Below are 20,872 nucleotides of genomic sequence, written 5' to 3' on the forward strand. Positions count from 1 at the left end.
AATATATTACAGATGAAAGTCAATGTAAAAGGAAAACAAATTTTATTACTAGGGAACCTGTCACAATCACATTTAATGCAGAAAATGTGACAACATACTGACAGACAGCAAGGTCCAACAAAAGCAACGTTATAATGACTTAGACTTCACAGTTCAATGTTAGATAAATACCGCACAGTACTCCATGAAGAATTTCCATCACTTCTTGCAATAACATCTAAGGAGCTTTGGTGGCTCCAAGAGAACAGGTGAGGCCTTGGTTTAACATCTCATCTGAATGACAGCAACTCCAATAGTACAGCACTACCCCAGTGTAATATGTCTGCCTGATTCTGCCATATCAGGCTTGGTCTCTGTGCATGTACTGGCATGAGTAGTTCAAAAAGCCATACGATGGGGAAGCACACTTTGATTTAGCTGAGCTACAAAACAGATGAGTGAACTGGAAGAGAAGAGGTCACCGTGCCTCTCAAAAATCTGCGGCACCATTAATGTCTTTCCCTCAATAACAGAATACTAATAATCCTTAAATATACTGAGCACCAAGTAAACAGCTGGGTCTCCATATTCATTGTACTTCAGTTCTGCACAACTTTCACTACAGATAAGATGATTAACAACAGTTAGTTAGTGAACTATTTCAAGTCACTCAGGGACAATATTCAGGCTGAACAACAGAATTTGTGGGTCAGTTGCCGATCTGTCTGTGGTCATGCTTGCAGTTAAAGCTGATTTAAATGTTCCATAGCATCGGGTGTTTCCCCATCAATCAGCAGGAAATCTGAGCCAAGCAGTTAAGCAGCAACAAAAACATGAACTAGCAGCCAGCCAGCCAGCTGATTTTGGCAATGTGCCACCTTTATAACCAAGCAGATCCTTTGCAATGGGAGAAGCGTTGCAGGCATCAATGGAGAGCCAAGGATCCATTAATTGTTTATGGTGCAAAAGTGAAACTTTGTGGGTTCTACCCATTGTGATGTAAACACAGGAGAGAGAGGCCACAACAGATCAAGAAAGATGCTCGATTCTCATTTCCATGATTTTAAAAATGGCTGCTTCAGTCCAGATCTCTGGACATGCCTGAATCTCATCAGAGACAATAAAAAGTCAACCTAAATTATGAAACCATAAAAAATTTTTAAACAATGTTTACCCAGATGACTGAAATATTTAACAGTACTGTGAAGACTCTCCGATTGTGTGTGATTACTTTATTTGATTACTGGAATATGCTGGGAGAAATCTTTGCCTCTCTCAAACACCAAGCAGAGAGTGATACATCTGGCTGGACAATGAGGACACTCTCCAGACATAACACAGTGTGGAGCTGGAGAAGGACAACTGGCCAGGAAGCATCAGAAGAGCAGGAAAGTTGATGTTTCGGGCTCCTTTCCTGCTTCTCTGATGCCGCCTGGCCTGCTGTGTTCCTCCAGCTCCACACTGTGTTATCTCTGACTCCAACATCTGTAGTTCTTACTATCTCTGAGGAGTTTTGCCAAGTAACTTCCACTGCTTATTTTATGCACAAAACAAGCCTTATCTTCCCCGCCCTCAAAGATCACAAAAGGAACTTAAAGAAACTAAGCCATTTATTTATATTTCTTTCTTCCTTCTTTCATGAATGTGGGCATCACTGGCTGGGCCTAAGTTTGTCACTCATCCTGAAATTGTCCTTGAATGAGTTTTCTAAGCCTTTTCAGAGGGCAGTTAAGAGTCAAATGCAGGTGACTGCAGGCCCACGGTAATGCAGGCCAGACCAGGGAAGGATGGCACCTTCTCTTTCCTAAAGTTGGTGAGTTAACCAGATGGACTTCTACAATAACTGACAATAGTTATCATATTGAGATTAGCTTTCAATTCCAAATCTACAGATTGAATACACAGTTACATGCTGCAGTGATATTTGAACCCAGGTCTTCAGAATATAGCCTTTTTTTTATTCTTTCAGAGGACGCAGGTTTTTGCTTGCGGGTCTTGACTTGTTGACCACCCATAATTGCCTTGTTAACGGTAATGGTGAGCTGTCTTCTTGAATTGCTGCAGTCGATGTAGGTCGACCCTCAATGCTGTTAGGGGGATTTTGACTGAGTGACAGTGAAGACACTGCACACATCTCCAAGTCAGGATGGTGAGGGGCTTGGAGAAGAATAACTTGCATGTGGTGGTGATGCATCTACTGCCCTTATCCTTCTAGATGGTAGTGGCTGTGAAAAGGCACTGTCTAAAGAACCTTGGTGAATTTTTGCAGTGCATCTTATAGATAGCACAACTGCTGTTACTTTGTGTTGGCAGTAAAGGGAGTGAATATTTGTAGATTTGGTACCAATCAAGTGGGCTGCTTTGTCCTGAAATGGTGAAAATCACCCAGACAAGCGATGAGTATTCCACCATGCTCCTGACTTGTGACTTGTACACAACCACAGGCTTTAAGGGATCAGGAGGTGAGTAACTCACTGCAGTATTCCTAACTTGTGACCTGCTCTTGTAGTCTCACTTTATATGGCTAGTCCAGTTCCATTTCTGGTCAACTATAATCCCTATGATGTTGACAGTAGGGGATTCTGCAAGAATAATGCCATTAAATGTCAAGGAACAATGACTGGATTCTCTCTTTTTGCAAAATGGTAATAGCTGGGTACAAATATCACTTAGAGTTATCATGCAAGGAAACAGACCCTTCCGTTCAAACTGTCCATGCCAAACATAATCCCAAAATAAACTAGTCTCATCTGTCTGCTCCTAACCCATATACCTCCAAACATTTCCTATTCATTTTCAAAATGTCTTTTAAACATGGCAGCTGTACCTTCATCCATCATTCCCTCAGGAAGTTCATTCCACATAAACCACACTGTAAAAAAATTGCACCATGTCTTTTTTTAAAATCTCTCTCCTCTCCCCTTAAAGATGTACCTCCTTGTCTTGAAATCCCCCAATTTAGGCAAAGGACAAAGGCCATTAACTCTATCTATACCTCTCATTATTTTATAAACTTCTATCAAGTCGCCTCTCAACCTCCTACGCTCCAGTGAAACAAGTCTCAGTCTATCCAGAGAAAGTGGGAACTGTCAACGCTGGAGAATCTGAGATAACAAGGTGTAGAACTGGATGAACACAGCAGGCCAAGCAGCATAACAGGAGCAGGAAAGCTGACGTTTCGGGTCTGGACCCTTCTTTAGAAAAAGGGTCCAGACCCAAAACGTCAGCTTTCCTGCTCCTCTGATGCTGCCCGGCCTGCCGTGTTCATCCAGCTCTACACCTTGTTATCTCAGTCTATCCAGTCTTTCCTTATAACTCAAACCTTCCTTACCATCAACATCCTGGCAAATCTCTTATGAACCCTCTCCAGCTTAATAGTATCTTTCCTATAACTGGACACAATATTACAGAACAGGCCTCACCAATGTCCTGTGTCAACCCAAAACCTGGATATTGTTATGCCTCTGCTGCCTTTCAGTTTGGACTGCTTCAGTAGCGAAGGAGTCATGAATGATGCTGAACACTGTGCAATCACCAGCGAACATCTATACTTGTGACCTTATCATGAAGGGAAGGTCATTGATGACGCAATTGTAGATTATTAGGCCTCAAGAACACCTGAAGCGATATCATGGACCATAGATGACTGATCTCTAACAACCACAACCATGTTCTTTTGTGCTCAGCACGATTCCAACCAGAGAATTTTCCCTTTAATCTCACTGACTCCAGTTTTGCTATGGCTCCTTGTTGCTACACTCCGTCAATGCAGTCTTGGTTTCCATGGCTATCACACTCAGCTCACCTGTGGAATTCAGCTCTGTGATACATGTACAAACCAACAGTTTAATAAGGTCAGAAGCAAAGTGAACCTGGCGAGATGTGAACTGAATACAAGCAAGTAAGGTTATTGCTAAGCAAGCACTGCTTGATAGCATGACTGATGACAATTCGCATTACTTTACTGGTGATCAACAGTAAACTAATAGTACACTAATTGGCTAGATTAGATTTGTCCTGCTTTTTCTTTAAAGGACTTCCCTGGGCAATTTTCCACATTGCTGGTGGACTGCCAGTGTTGCAGCTGTACTGGAACAGCTTGGTTAGCGACGTGTCAAGTTCTGAAATACATGAATAATGTCAGCACCCATAGGTTTGCAATATCCAGCGACCTCAACCATTTGTTGATACTGTGCTAAGTAAATCAAATTGACTGAAGACTGGCATCTGTGAAATTGGAGACCTCTGGCAGAGGCTGAGATGAATATCCATTCAGCACTTCTGGGTGAGGCTTGTTGCAAACGTGTCAGCCTTATCTTTTGTTTTGATATTCTGAGCTTCCCATCATTGAGAATGGGGATACTTGTGAAGTTTCCTCTAATAGTGAGTTGTCTAATTGCCCTACAACATTCGTGATTGGACTTGGCAGGATTTCAGATCTTGGTTGTGGAATCACTTAGCTCTGTCTACCACCTGATGCTTATATTGTTGGAATGCAAAGAGTCTTGAGTCCCTTCTCCAACTTCGTTTGATTTAGTCCCGTCTGTCTATCCTTAGCACCTTCCCCTCACAACCTAATTTTTGATGACAGCATTGCCCTTGACAGGCTTTGCTTGTTGACGTTCAAGTGGCCACGTGGGTGTTTTCCTAAGAAAGAAAAGGAATCCTGTGTTGTAGCTTCTTCGGGTTGCCCTCATTTTTAGGTATGCCTGGTGCTAATCCTGGCATGTTCTCCTGCACTCTCCATTGACTTGAATAGTAGCCCAGTGATATTAAAAATTTACATTATTGTCTCAGCCACCCCTTAGATAAGTAGCTCTGCTAATAATTTGCAAATTACAACAATGGAATTTGACAACAGTTTGCTGGCGATCTCATATTCTAGCAGAATCAAGTTGTAAAATAGCGTTTAGTACATTTTGGGTCTGCCACCATTAGTGGGGAGGGACAACATTGATGTCTGAAAGTAACAGATCAAAGGCATCTTTAATAGGGCTATGCATATTTCACAAACCAATTCTTCCAAAGGAAGGAAACCCCTCAGAAAGATTGAATTATTTTTAATTTTTCCCATGAGTTTCTATGACAAACACAAACTGAATTTTAAGATACCACAGTAATCTCAATTAATACAAAAATTTCTCTTTCAGAAATTCACTTACATGACTTTTTTTTTTCCAATTTAACCTCCAGTTGCTTATCAAAACAACCAACCATACATGGCAAAGACTGCAATCAAGCAGAACTCCTGTTTCGCCAACAAAGTCCTAAAACAGACCATGGAAGCAGTGCATGGACACCCTCACACTGCTTCAAACAGTCACAGTTGGAAGATAAGCACAATTTGCCGTTTTCTTTGAGAACGTGAATGTGGTTCTATAAACAATGACCATTTGGAAATATGGGCAGAAAGTAGTTCATGTATCTAGTCCTTTACTAAAGAAAATAACATTTATTTTTCAGCTTGTTGATACACACTGGTAAATCAGTCTTGATGTCTATCACAAAAATGTCATTCTCTCTTTGATACCAAGTTAGGATTCAGCCTCGACAATAAAGTTCATTAATATTAAGTTTTTAACAGAAAAACTTGGAGTAAGGTGTGTGGTTGAACAGAGGAAAACTTCACTGGAGTAAAGCTGAGACAGTGAATAACTGGGAATTTGGGTTAAAACTAACCCAACTAGTAAATCTTTTGCAAGTTTAATTATAGAGAGTACAAATCAGAATTAAGCCCAGAACTATTAGTCTTTAAGGGAGTTAAAGCAGCAAGAAGGTTTCTCAGTTCTGATGAAGTTATACTTGACTCAAAACCTCAAGCACACTTCTGTCTCCACCGATGCCGCAAGATTTGCTGAGTTTGTCCAGCATTCTCAGTGTTTGTTTTACCAAGCTGATGTCTGAAATGGGTGGGTTGTCTTATGAGGTAAGATTGAATGGGTTTGGCTTACTCTTCTGAGCTTCAGTGGATATCAGAGAGGACTCAATTGAAAAGTTTGCTCAGTTGGCTGGACAACTAGTTTGCAGTGCAGAGTGATACTAACAGCATGGGTTCAAATCCCCAATGGCTAAATTATTATGGAGTACTCTTGTTCCCAACCTCACTCCTCACCTGAAGCATGGTGACCCTCAGGTTAAACCACTACCTGTCATCTCTCTTTTTCTCTCTCCCTAATGAGAGAACAGTCCTATGGTCTGGTAAGACTATGGAAACTTTACCCTTTAATTAATGCATATAAGACCCTGAGGAATCGCAACAAAACGATGTGGAGACAACATTTCCTCTTACTGCAGAATTTAGAACTAGAAGCCACTGTTTAAAACTTAGGTGTTGGCCCTTTAAAACAGAAAGTAGATGATTTTTTTTCCTCTCAGAAGACCATGTGTCTTTGGAATTCTCTTCGTGAAAAGGCAGTGGAGCCAGATGCTTACATTTTTTTTAAAGTAAAAGTGGATAGGCTCTTGGCAAACAAGGGATGAAAGGCTATCAGGAGCAGATAGAAAAGTGCACTTGAAGTTACAATTAAATGAGATGTAATCTTACTAAATGCAAAGCAGGTTTGAGAGGTTGGATGGCCTACTCGTGCTCTTTATTCAAACGCACTTTGGTTGCTTTATTGGGAATATGGACTCTCACTGAAGCATAATTAGACAATTCATCAATAATACACAGTGGGCGAAAATGCTGTCAAACTCATCTCTCATATTTCCCGCAATTCATTCCTCACTCACCCTCCCCATGATAACAACAAAAACAGAATCCCCCACATCCTCACGAACCATTCCACCAACCTCCAGATTCAACGCATCACCCTCCGACAACTGCAATTTTTCCTCCCCAACCTTATCTGCTCTCTCCATGACTCCCTTGTCCGCTCCACACCCCATACTAGCCCCACCACACTCAGCACTTTTCACTGCAACTGCAGGAAGTGCTACACCTGCCCCTACATCTCCTCCCTAACCCCCCATCCCAGGGCCCAAGAAAACCTTCCACATTAAACAGATGTTCGCCTGTACTTCTGCTGATATGGTATACTGTATCTGCTGTTCCTGTTATGGCCTCCTCTACATCGGGGAAACCAAGTGGAGGCTTGGAGACCATTTTGTGGAATCTACGCTCGGTTCACAACAAACGACTGCACCTCCCAGTCGCGAACCACTTCAAAATCCCCTCCCACTCCTTGGATGACATGTGGCACTGGAGGAGGCCCAGGTTGGACAATGATGCCACCTGAAGGTTGCAGGAACAGCACCTCATATTTTGCTTGGAAACCCTGCAGACCAACAGCATCAATGTGGACTTCACAAGCTTCAAAGTCTCCCCGCCCTTGATCTCATCCCAAAACCAGCCCAGCTCATCCCCGCCAACCTGATCTGTCCGTCTTTTCACCCACCTATCTGCTCCTCCCACCTCAACACCCACCCCCACCTCCTACCTACCAGCCTCAACCGTGCTTCTTTGACTTGTCCATCTTCCCTGGACTGACCAACCGCCATCCTAACTCCCCACCTAAATTCGCCTTTACTGGCTCCATCCCCACCTCCTTGATGTGTCCGTCTCCTCGCCACCTATCTGCTCCTTTAACCATCTTCATCCGCCTTCCCCTCGCTCTCTACTTATTTCAGAATCCCCTTCCCCTCCCCCATTTCTGAAGAAGGGACCAAATCCAAAATGTCAGCTTTCTTGTTCCTCTGATGCTGCTTGGCATCCAGCTCTACACCTTGTTATCTCTCATCAATATATAGGCTGCTTTCACTAAACTTCAAATCACAATATAAAAATGAGAAGATACATTTCCTACACACCATTGTACTTAAATAGGAATAAGGCAACAGGCATTTGTTTTTAAGTAACTCACACTTCTATACACAAAAAGCCATCATCTTCAACACACATTTGTTGCACTTGTGAGGTCACAGCTAAACAGTTGCATGTTTTTCTTGAACACAAAGACAAACAGAATTATATAAGTGAACATATTCATTGCTTTCGTATCCATTACATATTTATCCCCCACACAGAAGTTCTGAGCTCCTGCAACTTGAATCGAGAATTTCCACATTAATTTGCAAGGAACTCATTACTTCAGATTTTCTGTTCTTAGTTAGGGTTATATTCCTTTGTTGAAAAGCTTAAACCTCCACTATGCTTCTTTCCAAAACTACACTGCATCTCCTCATCAGCCCTTCAGCCCAGCTCCTCAAACTCAGCCCCTGGGTTCACTACTGGGCTTCCATCTCCAGCCTTACTGGCCTTGTTCACCAGCGACACCTCTCTGCTTAGCAGCCTCACTTCCAATCTTGCTGACTGGTGTCATTCACCTCACTCCTGCAACTGCAGCCTGATTCTCTCCCTCATTTAATGAGAAAAGGTTCATCATAAGCCTTTGATAGGTGGGTGAAAAGACAGACTCGAGCACAGGAGAAAACTGGTCTCACCATTTCCTATTTCCATACAGGGTGGTGTATTTTTGCCATTAATGAAAAAAAAATTCATCGGCAGTTAGATTAATAGGCAGATAAGGACTTGGCACAGAGACTTCAGACTTAAATTACAAGCAGAAATTTTACAAATTAAGGTTGCATATGTCGGATTTTAGGGAGCAGAGAAGTGATTTTATCAAAGTTTTCAAGATAATAAGGGGACTCAATCAGGTAAAGAGAGAAGGTATTTCAATTGGCTTCATACTCTCAGGCTGATGGTGCAATCTAAAAGTTAGAGACAGACCTTTCAGAAGTACAATTACAACAACACATAAAAGTTGATAAAAGTTTGTACTTATATTCTGTACATGGCATTTGTTAAGTTAAAATCAGGGATACATGTGTAAGCCATATGGAATCAGGTCACAGAGCAGCCAGGATCTTATTGAATGGCAGACCCAGCGCAGGCGTTTAAGTTGCCTCTTGTTATTCCCATGTTCCTAAGCAACCTGTGCAAACAAGCTGACACCATTGCTTGATCACTACCAAATAACCTCTCATGTATTTATGTATGTGCCACAGAATGGGGATTTAGTTCAACTGCAGTGCTCCGTCCAGTGTTATTACATGCCATAAGAACTAGGAGCAGGAGTAGGCCATTTGGCCCTTCGAGCCTGTCCCGCTATTCAATAAGATCATGGCTGATCTTTTCGTGGACTCAGATCCACTTACCCACGTTCTCACCGTATCCCTCAATTCCTTTATTGTTCTAAAAAAAATCTACCTTAGCTTTAAAAACGTTTACTGAAGTAGTGTCAAATACTTCACTGGGCAAGGAATTCCATAGATTAACAACCCTCTGGGTGAAGAAGTTCCTTCTCAATTCAGTTCTAAATCTGCTCCCTCTAATCTTGAGGCTATGCCCTCTTGTCCTAGCTTCACCTGCCAGTGGGAACATCCTCTCTACTTCTAACTTATCTATTCCCTTCATAATTTTATGTTTCTATAAGATACCGCCCTCAATCTTCTGAATTCCAATGAATGTAATCCCCATCTACTCAGTCTCCCCTCATATGCCAACTCCCTCAACTCCAGAATCAACCTAGTGAACCTCCTCTGCACCCCCTCCAGAGCCAGTACATCCTTCCTCAAGTAAGGAGCCCAAAACTGCACACCATGACTTACAAGATAAACGTCAAAAACAACCACAAGAATAAGGAACCTGTTCACTATCTACAGCCGGGCTGTATGCAGCTTTATGTGTAACCTCCCTGGCTGTCAGACATCCTAATTCAAATTGGATTAGGGACTTGAGCTGGAATTGTCCCATTTCTAAAACATGTGCTGTACCGGCTTCAACATTATCATCAGTTTTCTGTTCAAAACCAAATGTTATGCATCAGGAATTTAAGTTTCAAAGGAAAAGATGATTGAATATTCAAACTGTTCTTAATGTCTCCAAATCTAGGCCCCACCCCCCACTTTCTTCTTTTTGGACTCTCATTAATACTTACTCTCTTTGACCAGACCTTTGGTCGACTGGCGTAATGATGCTGTTGCGTATCTTGTTAGCTTTACAATACTTCTGTGAAACATCTTGGGATATTTGATTTAATTAGATGTACCATATAAATATTAGTTGCCATTTCGCCCCATTAAAGATAAAGCCAATATAAACTTCGCTAAAGTACACACACACATATATATGTACAAAACAGCCCCTTCAACATATGCAACATCTCAACACAGCATAATATACGAATAAGTCACAACTGCATCTTGAATATGCAGCTTTTAATGTTCTATACATTATTTGCCTGTGTTTTACTTCAAGTTAAACAATAAAGTGAGATCAGGAAAGTAAGCGATATACCTATAAGAAATGTGCAACATAAACCAAACCATCCATGGATGGGTTCGGCTTGTAGTAAAAAGTTGAGAGGGAGGATTTGGGTTCAGGTACAAAACAAATTGCGTTTCCGCTTCTGAATTCCTTTAACTTTGTCCAAAGTAAGTTGATAAATTCATCTCAAGATGGTTAAAATCAGAATCCCTACAGTGTGGAAACAGGTCATTCAGCCCATTGAGTCTGCACCTACCCTTCAAATAGCATCTCACCCAAACCCACCCTCCTACCCTATCTCTGTAACCCTGCATTTCTGACAGCTAAAACCTCCTAACTCTCACATCCCTGGACACCATGGGCAATTTAGCCTGGCCAATCCTGACAAACCTTTAGACCTATTCAAATTTTAAATATAAAATGTAGAAATACACATTTAACTCCAGTGCATTCAAGTTTAATACTTTTTTTCTTTATTCATTCATGGGATGAGGGCATCGCTGGCTAGGCAGCATCTATATGTTTATGATGTTTGAGTTGCTCTGGTTGCCATGGTGTAATGGTGAGCACGCTGGTTTTTGAGCTCTTCAATCCCAGTTCAAGTCTGGATACAACGTATTTCCTGATCCAGTTAGCGCTGAGCCTCAGCACATCTCATTTGGGGCAGCATGGTGGCTCAGTGGTTAGCACTGCAGCCTCACGGCGCCAGGGACCCGAGTTTGATTCCAGCCTCGGGCAACTGTCTGTGCGGAGTTTGCACATTCTATCCGTGTCTGCGTGGATTTCTTCTGGGTGTTCCGGTTTCCTCCCACAGTCCAAAGATGTGCAAGTTAGGTGGATCAGCCATGCTAAATTGCCCATAGTGTTCAGGGGTGTGAAGGTTATAGGGGGATGGGTCTGGGTGGGATGGTCCAAGGGACGGTCTGAACTTGTTGGGCCGAAGGGCCTGTTTCCACACTATAGGGAATCTAATCTAATCTAATATTGCCCATCCCTAACTGCCCAGAGGCACTGTCAGACATAAACTACAGATGAGGTAGTAAAATTTTAGAAACTGGTTCTAGCCTTTAAAATACTGAATTAGGGTTCACTCAACGGGGATAGACGTACTCCTACTAAAGTGATACCTGCCAAATCTAAGCAGTATAAACAAAGCAAACTTGATCATGATTAGAAATAGATCACTTTAAAAGAGAATATAAAAATCGAAACTTGAAAGCTGTACAGCTTAAAACGAAGAGCTGCGTTCTAGAATTTTTTGTTTAATTCATTCACAGCATGTGGGTATCACTGGCTACGCCAGCATTTATTGACCATCCCCAGAGGGCACTTCAGAGTTAACCACATTCTTGTGAGTCACATGTACACCAGAGCAGGTAAGAACTGATATTGGTAAATGACTCAAGCTGTGGAGTCAAAGTAACTGATCTCTTATTCGATAGTGATCACCTGATAACAACTTTCAATATGAACTAGGAGACTCTGCAGGCATGAAACCAAACCTACAACACTTTTCAGAGGAGTTTGGAAGGCCAAGTTCAGTAATGGAGATTGGAGGTACTGCCAATGATAAAAGAACATATAGGTGAACCAGAGATAATGGGAACTGCAAATGCTGGAGAATCCAAGATAACAAAGTGTGAAGCTGGATGAACACAGCAGGCCAAGCAGCATCTCAGGCGCACATCCTGAGATGCTGCTTGGCCTGTTGTGTTCATCCAGCTTCACACTTTGTCATATAGGTGAACCAGTTGGGCAATTATATAGCTGAGTGCAAAGAAGCAAGACAAATTCAAGATATTATGGAGAAAGATTTATCAAGAAGATAGGCAATGTCATCCAGGTCAAATACAACATTATAATGAAGAAGATCAGAAAAGATGAGAGATCCTCAGTCTGACCAGAAAAAGCAGCTGCCTGAAATTCAGAAAATCCACAGTATTTATAATGGTTTTCTGACACTCCACTCTCCAACACCTCTCCAAAAAAAAGAGGGCCTTCCTTCGTAACTTCGCAACTGAGAATAGTTCCAGTCCATGAAAGTCATGCTACACTCAGACTGAACAAAGAGTTGGTACTTTTACTACCAAAGTATTTTTCCCATCCATTACCACTGGCAAACCAACAGCAGCTTGCACATTATTCATAACATCAAGACTTGGTGTTGACCACACTGTCCCAGAATGAAGTTTCAGAATAGTGCCAGTCCAAATTAAAACCCACTAACTTGGAAATAATGGACAATCACAGAGAAACAGCAACTACTCTTGATTTCATCTGAACCCGTTAGAATAAAGAAGCTGCATTTGTCCTGCAACATTATGTACTTGGATATCCCAAAACGTTTCCTGTTGCTCCTGTTATTTTGACAAATGAGCATAAATAAGATTCATGATTAACTCAGATAACGACCAGTTAATCTAATTAGTTTGTACTGCTTCATGAATATCCGAGACCCCAGCAACTTTGACTATGAAGGCATTTTTATGTTGAAAAATGGACAGCAATCTCACTTAATGTCTCAAAGATATCATTTCTAGTCACTTTGCTCTCCTCTGTCCTGTGCTAACGTGACAGCTTTAATTATGTACTCAGGTCCTACAGCAGAGTTGGAACCAATATTACTAAACCATGAAGTCATATTTCAAACATCGTCACAAATGATGAAAAGGCGAATGTGACACCGACACACGTACCAGACCGTCACATGAAAACTAGGAAATGGACAATGCATTGCAATCAAAGACGGATTAAGGCAGTGAGCGAAAGTTACAAGAAGCATATGGACAGACAACAACCAAGATTTCTTCTAACACTATAAACAAAAACAAAAACAAAGTGAAACCCCTTCAAGAATCACAAATGTGAAACTAAAAATGAATGGACAATGATAACAGCCTTATACACAAACTTCTTTAATGCATATTTAATTCTGAATATATTTTTGGAGAAAGGAGAGCTAGTAGAATGAACTCTGCTTAGAGGTTTAGTGAGGAGGTTAGTTTTACATGGTTCTGACTCAATTGTCATGCGTAAATTTTAATGCACTTGATACAGTACAGAAATGGATTTTCAGACCTCCTTCAAAAGCACAGAAACATGCCAATGACATTTACACAAAGAGATTCACCAATTACAGAATAAAAAGTATGTGTATCTTGCACCTTGTCATTAAATATACCTTAGTGTTCTGACAGCACGTCTCAATTTTGACCGTATTCTATCCTCCTGTTTCTCTATTCCCAAATGGATTCTTGACAAAATAACGGGCAACTCGTTGGAGCATCGGCGGGTTTCAGTAGAACGCTATGCATCACATGCCCATTCCATATGGTTTGTGCCGGTTTGAAATATGAATTCAATGATCAGACAAGCAAAACAATAGTATAGCTGTACAACCAAGGAAGACATAGATTTCTACCGATTGTAAACCACCTTTAACAAGTCAAAAGAATCAATACATATTAAATGTGTTGACACATGGATTTGACTTGTAAAAGGTGATAAATCTATCAATGCTGTTATTAAAAAATGAATGCTTAATAATTCAAACATGAAAAAGCACAAGCTACGTCACCCGCAAGCTGAAATTTTGCAAAAAAATGCCTATCTTCAAAGTAGCGCTAAAAATTTCCACTGCTAATTAGCCAAGGCTAGGTTAGTTACAACTCATAAGCTAAAACATAAAATAACTCACCAGCTTGAAGCTATCAGTGCGTTTATTCTTAAATTTCTTTTTGCTTTCCTACTATGTCTGAGTCTTTGTGGCCTATTACAGCTCTTCTCCATCTCCGATGATGAGCTCCATCTGTAGCAACAACACACTGAACCTTTTAGCATTCTAGGCGAACCAAATCAGTTTTTAACTGCTCTTGGTAACTGAAAACTTTATTCAAGTCCATCTGATAGAATGCTAGTTAACAAGTCAGGGTTCATACATCTCATTCATAAGGAGGAACTCCGATGCCAGAAAGTAGATGATTTAAAAGATACTGAATTCAGAAGTGGAGGAACAATTACTGCCAGCTGCCTTCATCACAGCCATCCGAACACAAGCTTAACCACCTATGAGACTATTGCCCCATCTCCTGGCTACATGCAGTACTGCACACTGATAGCTATATTTTTCCATATTCATATTCCAAAAACCTCTTACAGCTATATGCAGTCTTAGAGACATACAGCATACAGTTCCTGCCCCTGAGTCACAATATGTGAGTTTAAATCCCACCTCCTTCAGAAGTGTGTCATAGCACATCTGAATGGGTTGATTAAAAATACCTACAAGTACGATCACCTGTGGCTATGCAGAACGCAGCTGTGACATTTGCCTACGAAACAAAAGCCAAAGCAACTTAATGAACGTAAAGAGGTTAGGAGGTTGAGGAATATGATCAGGTATGCATTAATATAAATTTTTAAACTGTGTACTGAACATATTAATTTCAACAGTTTGCAATTTTCTGCCTTGAATGTTTCCTCTTCACTATCTACAGCTCTGAGGGCTCTGTTCCATCCTCAAATAGAGCCTCTAACAGTTCCCATCCACTAGCACCCTCCTCTGGCTGAACAAGTTTGCTTTCTGAATAATTTCTCCTTTAATTCATTCAAACGCTTCAAAATAAAAAAAATGTTGCAATGCAAACCTGCAAGGGTCCTACTTATAAACAAAAACAGAAGTTGCTGGAAAAACTCAACAAGTCTGGCAGCATCTGTGAAGAGAAATCAGAGTTAATATTTCAGGTCCGGTGACCCTGAAAGCTGAAACTGATTTCTCTTCACAGATGCTGCCAGATCTGCTAAGCTTTTCCAGTAACTTCTGCTTATGTTTCTAATTTACAGCATCCACAGTTCTTTCAGTTTTTATTTAGGGTCTGACGTATGTCCAACTTTTTGTAGAATATGTGGAAGATTCCATTGAGACCTCCCTGCCCTAATTCTTTACGCAGTTCCCTGCTTTTACCTGGAACTTGAAAAATTCATCAATTGTTTCCAATACCCATCCTTCTCTCATCTGTACGCAGTCCATCTCCAACAGAAATGGTGATGTTTGCTGATGGCTACACAAAATTCAGCATCATATGTAACTCCTCAGATACAGAAGCAGCTGTAACAACACACGGACAACATCCTGACAAGTGGCAGTAACATTCATACCACACGTGCCAGGCAATGGCCATCTCAAAAAAGAGAGAATCGAATAATCTTCCTTGACATTCAAGTAGATAATCACCATCGAATCTCCCACTATCAACATTCTGGGAGTTAGCAATGAACTGAATCAGCCACATAAATACTGAGAGTACAAGAGCAGGTCACAGACTGGGAATTCTAGAGGAAGTAACTCATTACATGACTCCCTAGTGCATGTATGATGTCCACAAGACACTGTGTCATACAGCACAGAAACAGACCCTTCATCCCACCCTGATCAGATTTCCTGAACAGCACTAGTCCCATTTGCCTGCACTTGGCCCATGTCCCTCTAAACGCTTCCTATCCATATGTGCTTTAAATGCTGTAATCATACTCCCCTCTATCACTTCCTCTGGCAGCTTATTCCACTTTTGGACCACGCCTCTGTGTGAAAACGTTGCCCCTCAGGTCCCTTTTAAATCTTTCCCCCTCTCACCTGAAAGCTATTCTGCCTAGTTTTGGCCTCGCCTACCCTGGGAAAGGGACTTTGGTTATTCACCTTACCTATACCCCTTCTATATCTTCACCCCTTACCTCCTACTCTCCAGGGAAAAAAATCTCAGCCTATTCAGACTCTCCCATTAAGTGAAACCCTTTAGTCTCTATAACACACTCAGAGTCATTCTCCATGGTCTGGATGAGCGCAAAACAAGATCAACATATCCACAACATAGACCTTGTTTGATTGGGTACCCTATCCATCCCTTACCACGTTCAGTCCTTTTGTCATCAACACAATGGCAGCACAGTATCCCATCTACAAAATGCACTGCAGCAACTTACCAAGCCTTCTCTGACAGCATCTTCCAAATCAAAAACCCCTACTCCAAAAAATAAGGGCAAAATATCCTTGCAATACCACCATCCCGAACCACTCATCATCACAACTTGGAAATATGTTGTCAGTCCTTCGATGTCATGGAGAGAAAACATCCAAGCTCCCGACACAAAATGGATTGCGCTGGTTTAATGAGGTCAGAAGTCACATGACACCAGGTTGTAGTCCATCAGGTTTATTTGAAATCACATGCTTTCGAAGTGCTGCGCCTTTATCAACTAAAAAGTCAGCTCCCCACCAGGTTCTCAAAAGCAATTAGAGATGGACAACTAATGTTGGCTTAGCTAGTGATGCCCACCATCCATGAATGAATTTTAAAAATTAATAAATAAAAATTTCTTTAAATAGTCTTCTCCTCTATCTCATACACCACCACTTCAGCTGGTTTCAGTTTCAAAGCTCTAAGCTGTAAAATGAAACTTACAGGATTCCCAACAAAATTCTCACAGCTACATTTTTAAAATATATAGAGCTTTTAAGTACTGTTTTTGTCTGACATGACAACTTAATCTTGACATAAATGTCAGTTTCACTATTTTGGAACTAATTCCAAACTAGAGGAAGTCATTTAGAAAACAATTAATTTGTTTCTCAATTTCAGAGGTTTCCAGACGTTACCTGTTCTTTTAGAAGTCATTGCTTACACGTCACATCCCCTAGCCACCACCCGAGACCTCCCATTCCATCTGAGAAGGAAAGTGAAAGTTTCAAGGCATTCTTCGTTTAAGCGCAGTGACACATCAATACTATTAGGAACAATCACAAAAACTAGTTTTCTCTTTGCTCGACTAACGTGGTGGCTATGAATGGGGAAACATTTGGGGATATTGCAGCAAAGACATACAAAATGCAACTCAAATTTTGACATATGAGCCGAACAACTAGTCTGGTACTGCATGCAACAAATGTCACACTCCTACCTTTCTTTTAAAGCAACATTTTGTTTAATGTGGCCTATTCCACAACTTCAGGATGTCCCAAATTGCTTCACAACCAATAAAGTACTACAAAATAACTATTGTAATACAGAAAACAAAGCAAACAACATGCATTCAGCGAAGTCCCACGAAGAGCAAGATACCTGACCAAATCATTGTGTTTTTCACAGATGACTGATCTAATCTAGTGTATGGATATTGCCCAGGTTACAGGAATAACATTGCTCCACTTCTTTGAATACTGACATTGCTTAATCAAACTTTGGGCAGCACAGTGGCTCAGTGCACTGCTGCCAAACAGCACGAGGGACCCGGGCTCAATACTAGCCTCGGGCAGCTGTCTGCATCGAGTTTGCACATTCATCCTATGTCCACATGGGTTTTCTCCCACAGCCCAAAGATGTGCAGGTTAGATGGACTGGTCATGCCAAATTGCCCATAGGATCCAAGAATGTGCAGGTTAGGTGGATTAGCCACAGGAAATAAAGGGTTACAGGGATAGGGTAGGGTGGGATGCTCTTTGAAGGGTCAGTGTGGGCTTGATGGGCTGAATGGCCAGCTTGAGCACTGTAGGGATTCTATCATTCTATGAAACCAGAGTGAGCAGTCAGACTATTGATTTAACATCTCATCAGAAAGGCAACAGCTCTTTGGTACTGCACTGAAATAGCGTTTAAAGCTACAAACATCTGACTTGGAAAATGCTACCATTGCGCTGATTCATACAAGTCAAATGCCACAGCTGTCTAACAAGGTCTATTATTTCTAATATGCTTTGTTCTTTTCCTTTCCTTTCCTTTAATTCAAAGCTAGTGAATGCTGTAATAGCTAGATCCTTCTTTTCTCCTTTTTGGGAAGTGGCAGATTATTGTTGTGATTGGAAACCTATGATTGTATCAACCTTTGAATATACATGTACCAAATAATTACTTAAACACTAGTGTAATCAAAGGAACATAGCAAACTATTGACCTAACAGATTAAAATTGATTGGTAAAGTTAATTAAGCCAGCTGCAAGTGCTTCATTACAACTAATTCTAGACAGCTGCACATTGATGCTCCAGAATTATTCAAATCTGTATACAACATACGATCAATGCTTGAATTTACAAAATCGATGCATCAGGTTCAAGCACAAGTTTTAAATTTTGACCTTGCTTAACTATTTCCAGACTCACTGAAAAAAAATATATTTTAATATGGCTATTTACTTCTTCCCTCCCAACATAGCTCCAGTTCCAAAGCTCTTTTAAGAGGGAGATGATGGCAATGTAACACCACTGCAGTGGTACACCATAGGCATAAGGTAATGTTCTGGGATACAAATTCAAATCACACCTGGAAAGTAGGAGAATTTGAATTCAATGAATAAAATCTGTAATTTAAAACTAATCTCAGTAATAGCAACCATAACAACTATCATTGTTTAATTTATGGCAATCAATTTGGTTTGTTAATGGAGACCAAATCAGAAACTGCTGGAACAGCTCCGCAGATCTGGTAGTATCTGTGGAGAGGAAACAGAGTTAACATTTCACATCCAGTAACTCTTCATCAGAGCCCTTCTGAGGAAGGATCACAGGACCCAAAACGAGAATTGTGCTTTCTCTCCACTGTTGCTGCCAAACTTGCTGAGCTTTTCCAGCAATTTTTGTTTTTGTTTCTGATTTCCAGCATCTACAGTCCTTTGGGTATTTTTTCATGGATGGAAATGTGGGTTCAAACAGCGGCATGGCAAATGACGGAATTCAAATTTAATTTTAAAAACCTGAAACTAGAAACTAGTCCCAATAATGGCGCCCATAAAACTACTAAATACTGTCATAATTACCCTTCAGATTTACTAACATCCCTAAGGGAAGGGAATCTGCCATCCTTATCTGGACTGGCCAAAATGCGACTTCAGATCCACAGAGAAGCAGTTGACTCTTAACTGTCCTCTGAGAAGGCTGAACAAGTCACTTGTTTCAAGGCTAAGAATGGATGAGCAACAAATGCTGCCCTTCCCAGTGATGCTTACTTCCCCTCCCATGAAAGAATAAATATTAGATGAGAAGCAAGTGTTATGTTCATACCAGCTTAACTTGTCGAAGGTAAAGTCAGTGGGTACACAGAATCTCAATTGTTGAATGCAAAAGGAAAGAAAATTATTACGTGGTGTATCATATTCTCAGGAGCACAAAGAACTTGATATTGAACACATTTTCTGAAGCACAGTCACTGTAATCAAATAAAACCATAAATCATTCCCACAAAAGTGGGTCTAAAATCACAAACATGCAAAGTCCTAACAGTACAGAAAATCTTATTTAAATTAAGAACAAGAACAGAGGCACTTTGCCAAAATAAAACAATCCTAAACATAGCGTTTAATTGACGAACACTGTATCACCACGGTCCCAACCTCTCACAGCAGTTATGCCAGACACTGACAAAAGTCTCACAAAATTTTGCACCCTTTCTTTACCCCACAGAGGGTCTCAATGTTTAACCAGAAAAACAGTTTTAAAAGACTTCCATACCTGAAGCCCCAACCATCAATAGCACTTCCAAACACCACATTTCCCTGGTCGGGGGCAAAGTAGAGATGCGAATCATCTGTTTCTTCCAGGCCGGCACTCCAGTCATAGAAATGTTCACTGCTCTTGGTGTCTGAACTAGGTTTTTCTGTTTCTTCCATCTCTGCTCTCTCTTCCAACACTTTTGAAGTAAACAGACTCCCAGTCACTGCATTTACCTGAAACGTTCACATATTAGAGGCTAAAATAAAACCAATATCAAAGTTATTACTTTCACACATTCAAAAAAATCTTGTCAAGAGACATCAATCTAAATTAAGTAATGGATGACAACAGTGCAACTGTCACAGCGACCATTATCATTTTGGTTTTAGATATTATCATGGTTCACGACATGTTCAGTTTTCGCTCCTCTTTGCTCTTGTTCCAGGCACAGAGAGGAAATGATGTTTGACACTCGCTATATAAGCTCTCCCCTGCCGTAAGACTGCCTTGGAATTTTCTTGTTGACCTACAACATTGCATGCCTACCCTTGCGCCAAACAGTATAAGCTTTAAGCCAATAGTGTAGAGGACTTTTACATCAGTTTAATGCAATATTCATTAACTAATTATTAGTTTCCATTTTAATATACAGGAAAAGCAAACAGAAAATATCATTCTAAACATTAAAGGTACTATCAATTAACAACAGTCTGTCATGTCCCCTGTAAACGACAGTGATGACAGTTTAAATAAATAAGCAAACATGGTGTCCTCATTCTTCCAGCATTTCTCTTGCTCCATAATGAAAATAGCTATGTTCCTATTAAACTAATATGGGCTTTTATCAGTGAAAGTGACCCAATTGCCAAATTATGTGTTTCATCCATAATCTGCCAAACAACTAGCTCATTAAAAAGTACCAAATGTGCTGAATATTTTCACAAGAAACAAACTTAAGGGGGAAACATCCATCCTTGTCCATCTATTTCAACATTTTACTTCACAACTTTGATTTGCAGCCTTTATTTTGGGTTCTGATCCACATTACACTTCCATTTAGCTTAACAATGCTGCAGATCAAAAGAAGTTGCTCCAAACTCAAACTCTTCTAAAGGGTCACTGGACCTGAAACTAAACTCTGCTTTC

General features: G+C 40.7%; 1 protein-coding gene across 3 annotated transcripts in view; it reads right to left on the reverse strand.

Annotated features, from left to right (window-relative positions):
* The window catches only part of efl1 (elongation factor like GTPase 1), a 246,108-nt gene that overhangs the window by 204,640 nt on the left and 20,596 nt on the right, over positions 1 to 20,872 (reverse strand). For 2 of the 3 annotated variants that reach the window (XM_048563067.2, XM_048563066.2), the window contains exon 7: positions 19,745 to 19,959. In XM_048563067.2, coding sequence (XP_048419024.1) covers positions 19,745 to 19,959 — 215 coding nt within the window. Of the gene's footprint in view, positions 1 to 13,946; positions 14,050 to 19,744; positions 19,960 to 20,872 lie in introns of those variants that run through there. The other variant, XM_048563068.2, reaches the window with a different exon arrangement.

The sequence above is a fragment of the Stegostoma tigrinum genome, chromosome 33 (genome assembly GCF_030684315.1).
Source record: "Stegostoma tigrinum isolate sSteTig4 chromosome 33, sSteTig4.hap1, whole genome shotgun sequence".
NCBI classification, from domain to species: domain Eukaryota; kingdom Metazoa; phylum Chordata; class Chondrichthyes; order Orectolobiformes; family Stegostomatidae; genus Stegostoma; species Stegostoma tigrinum.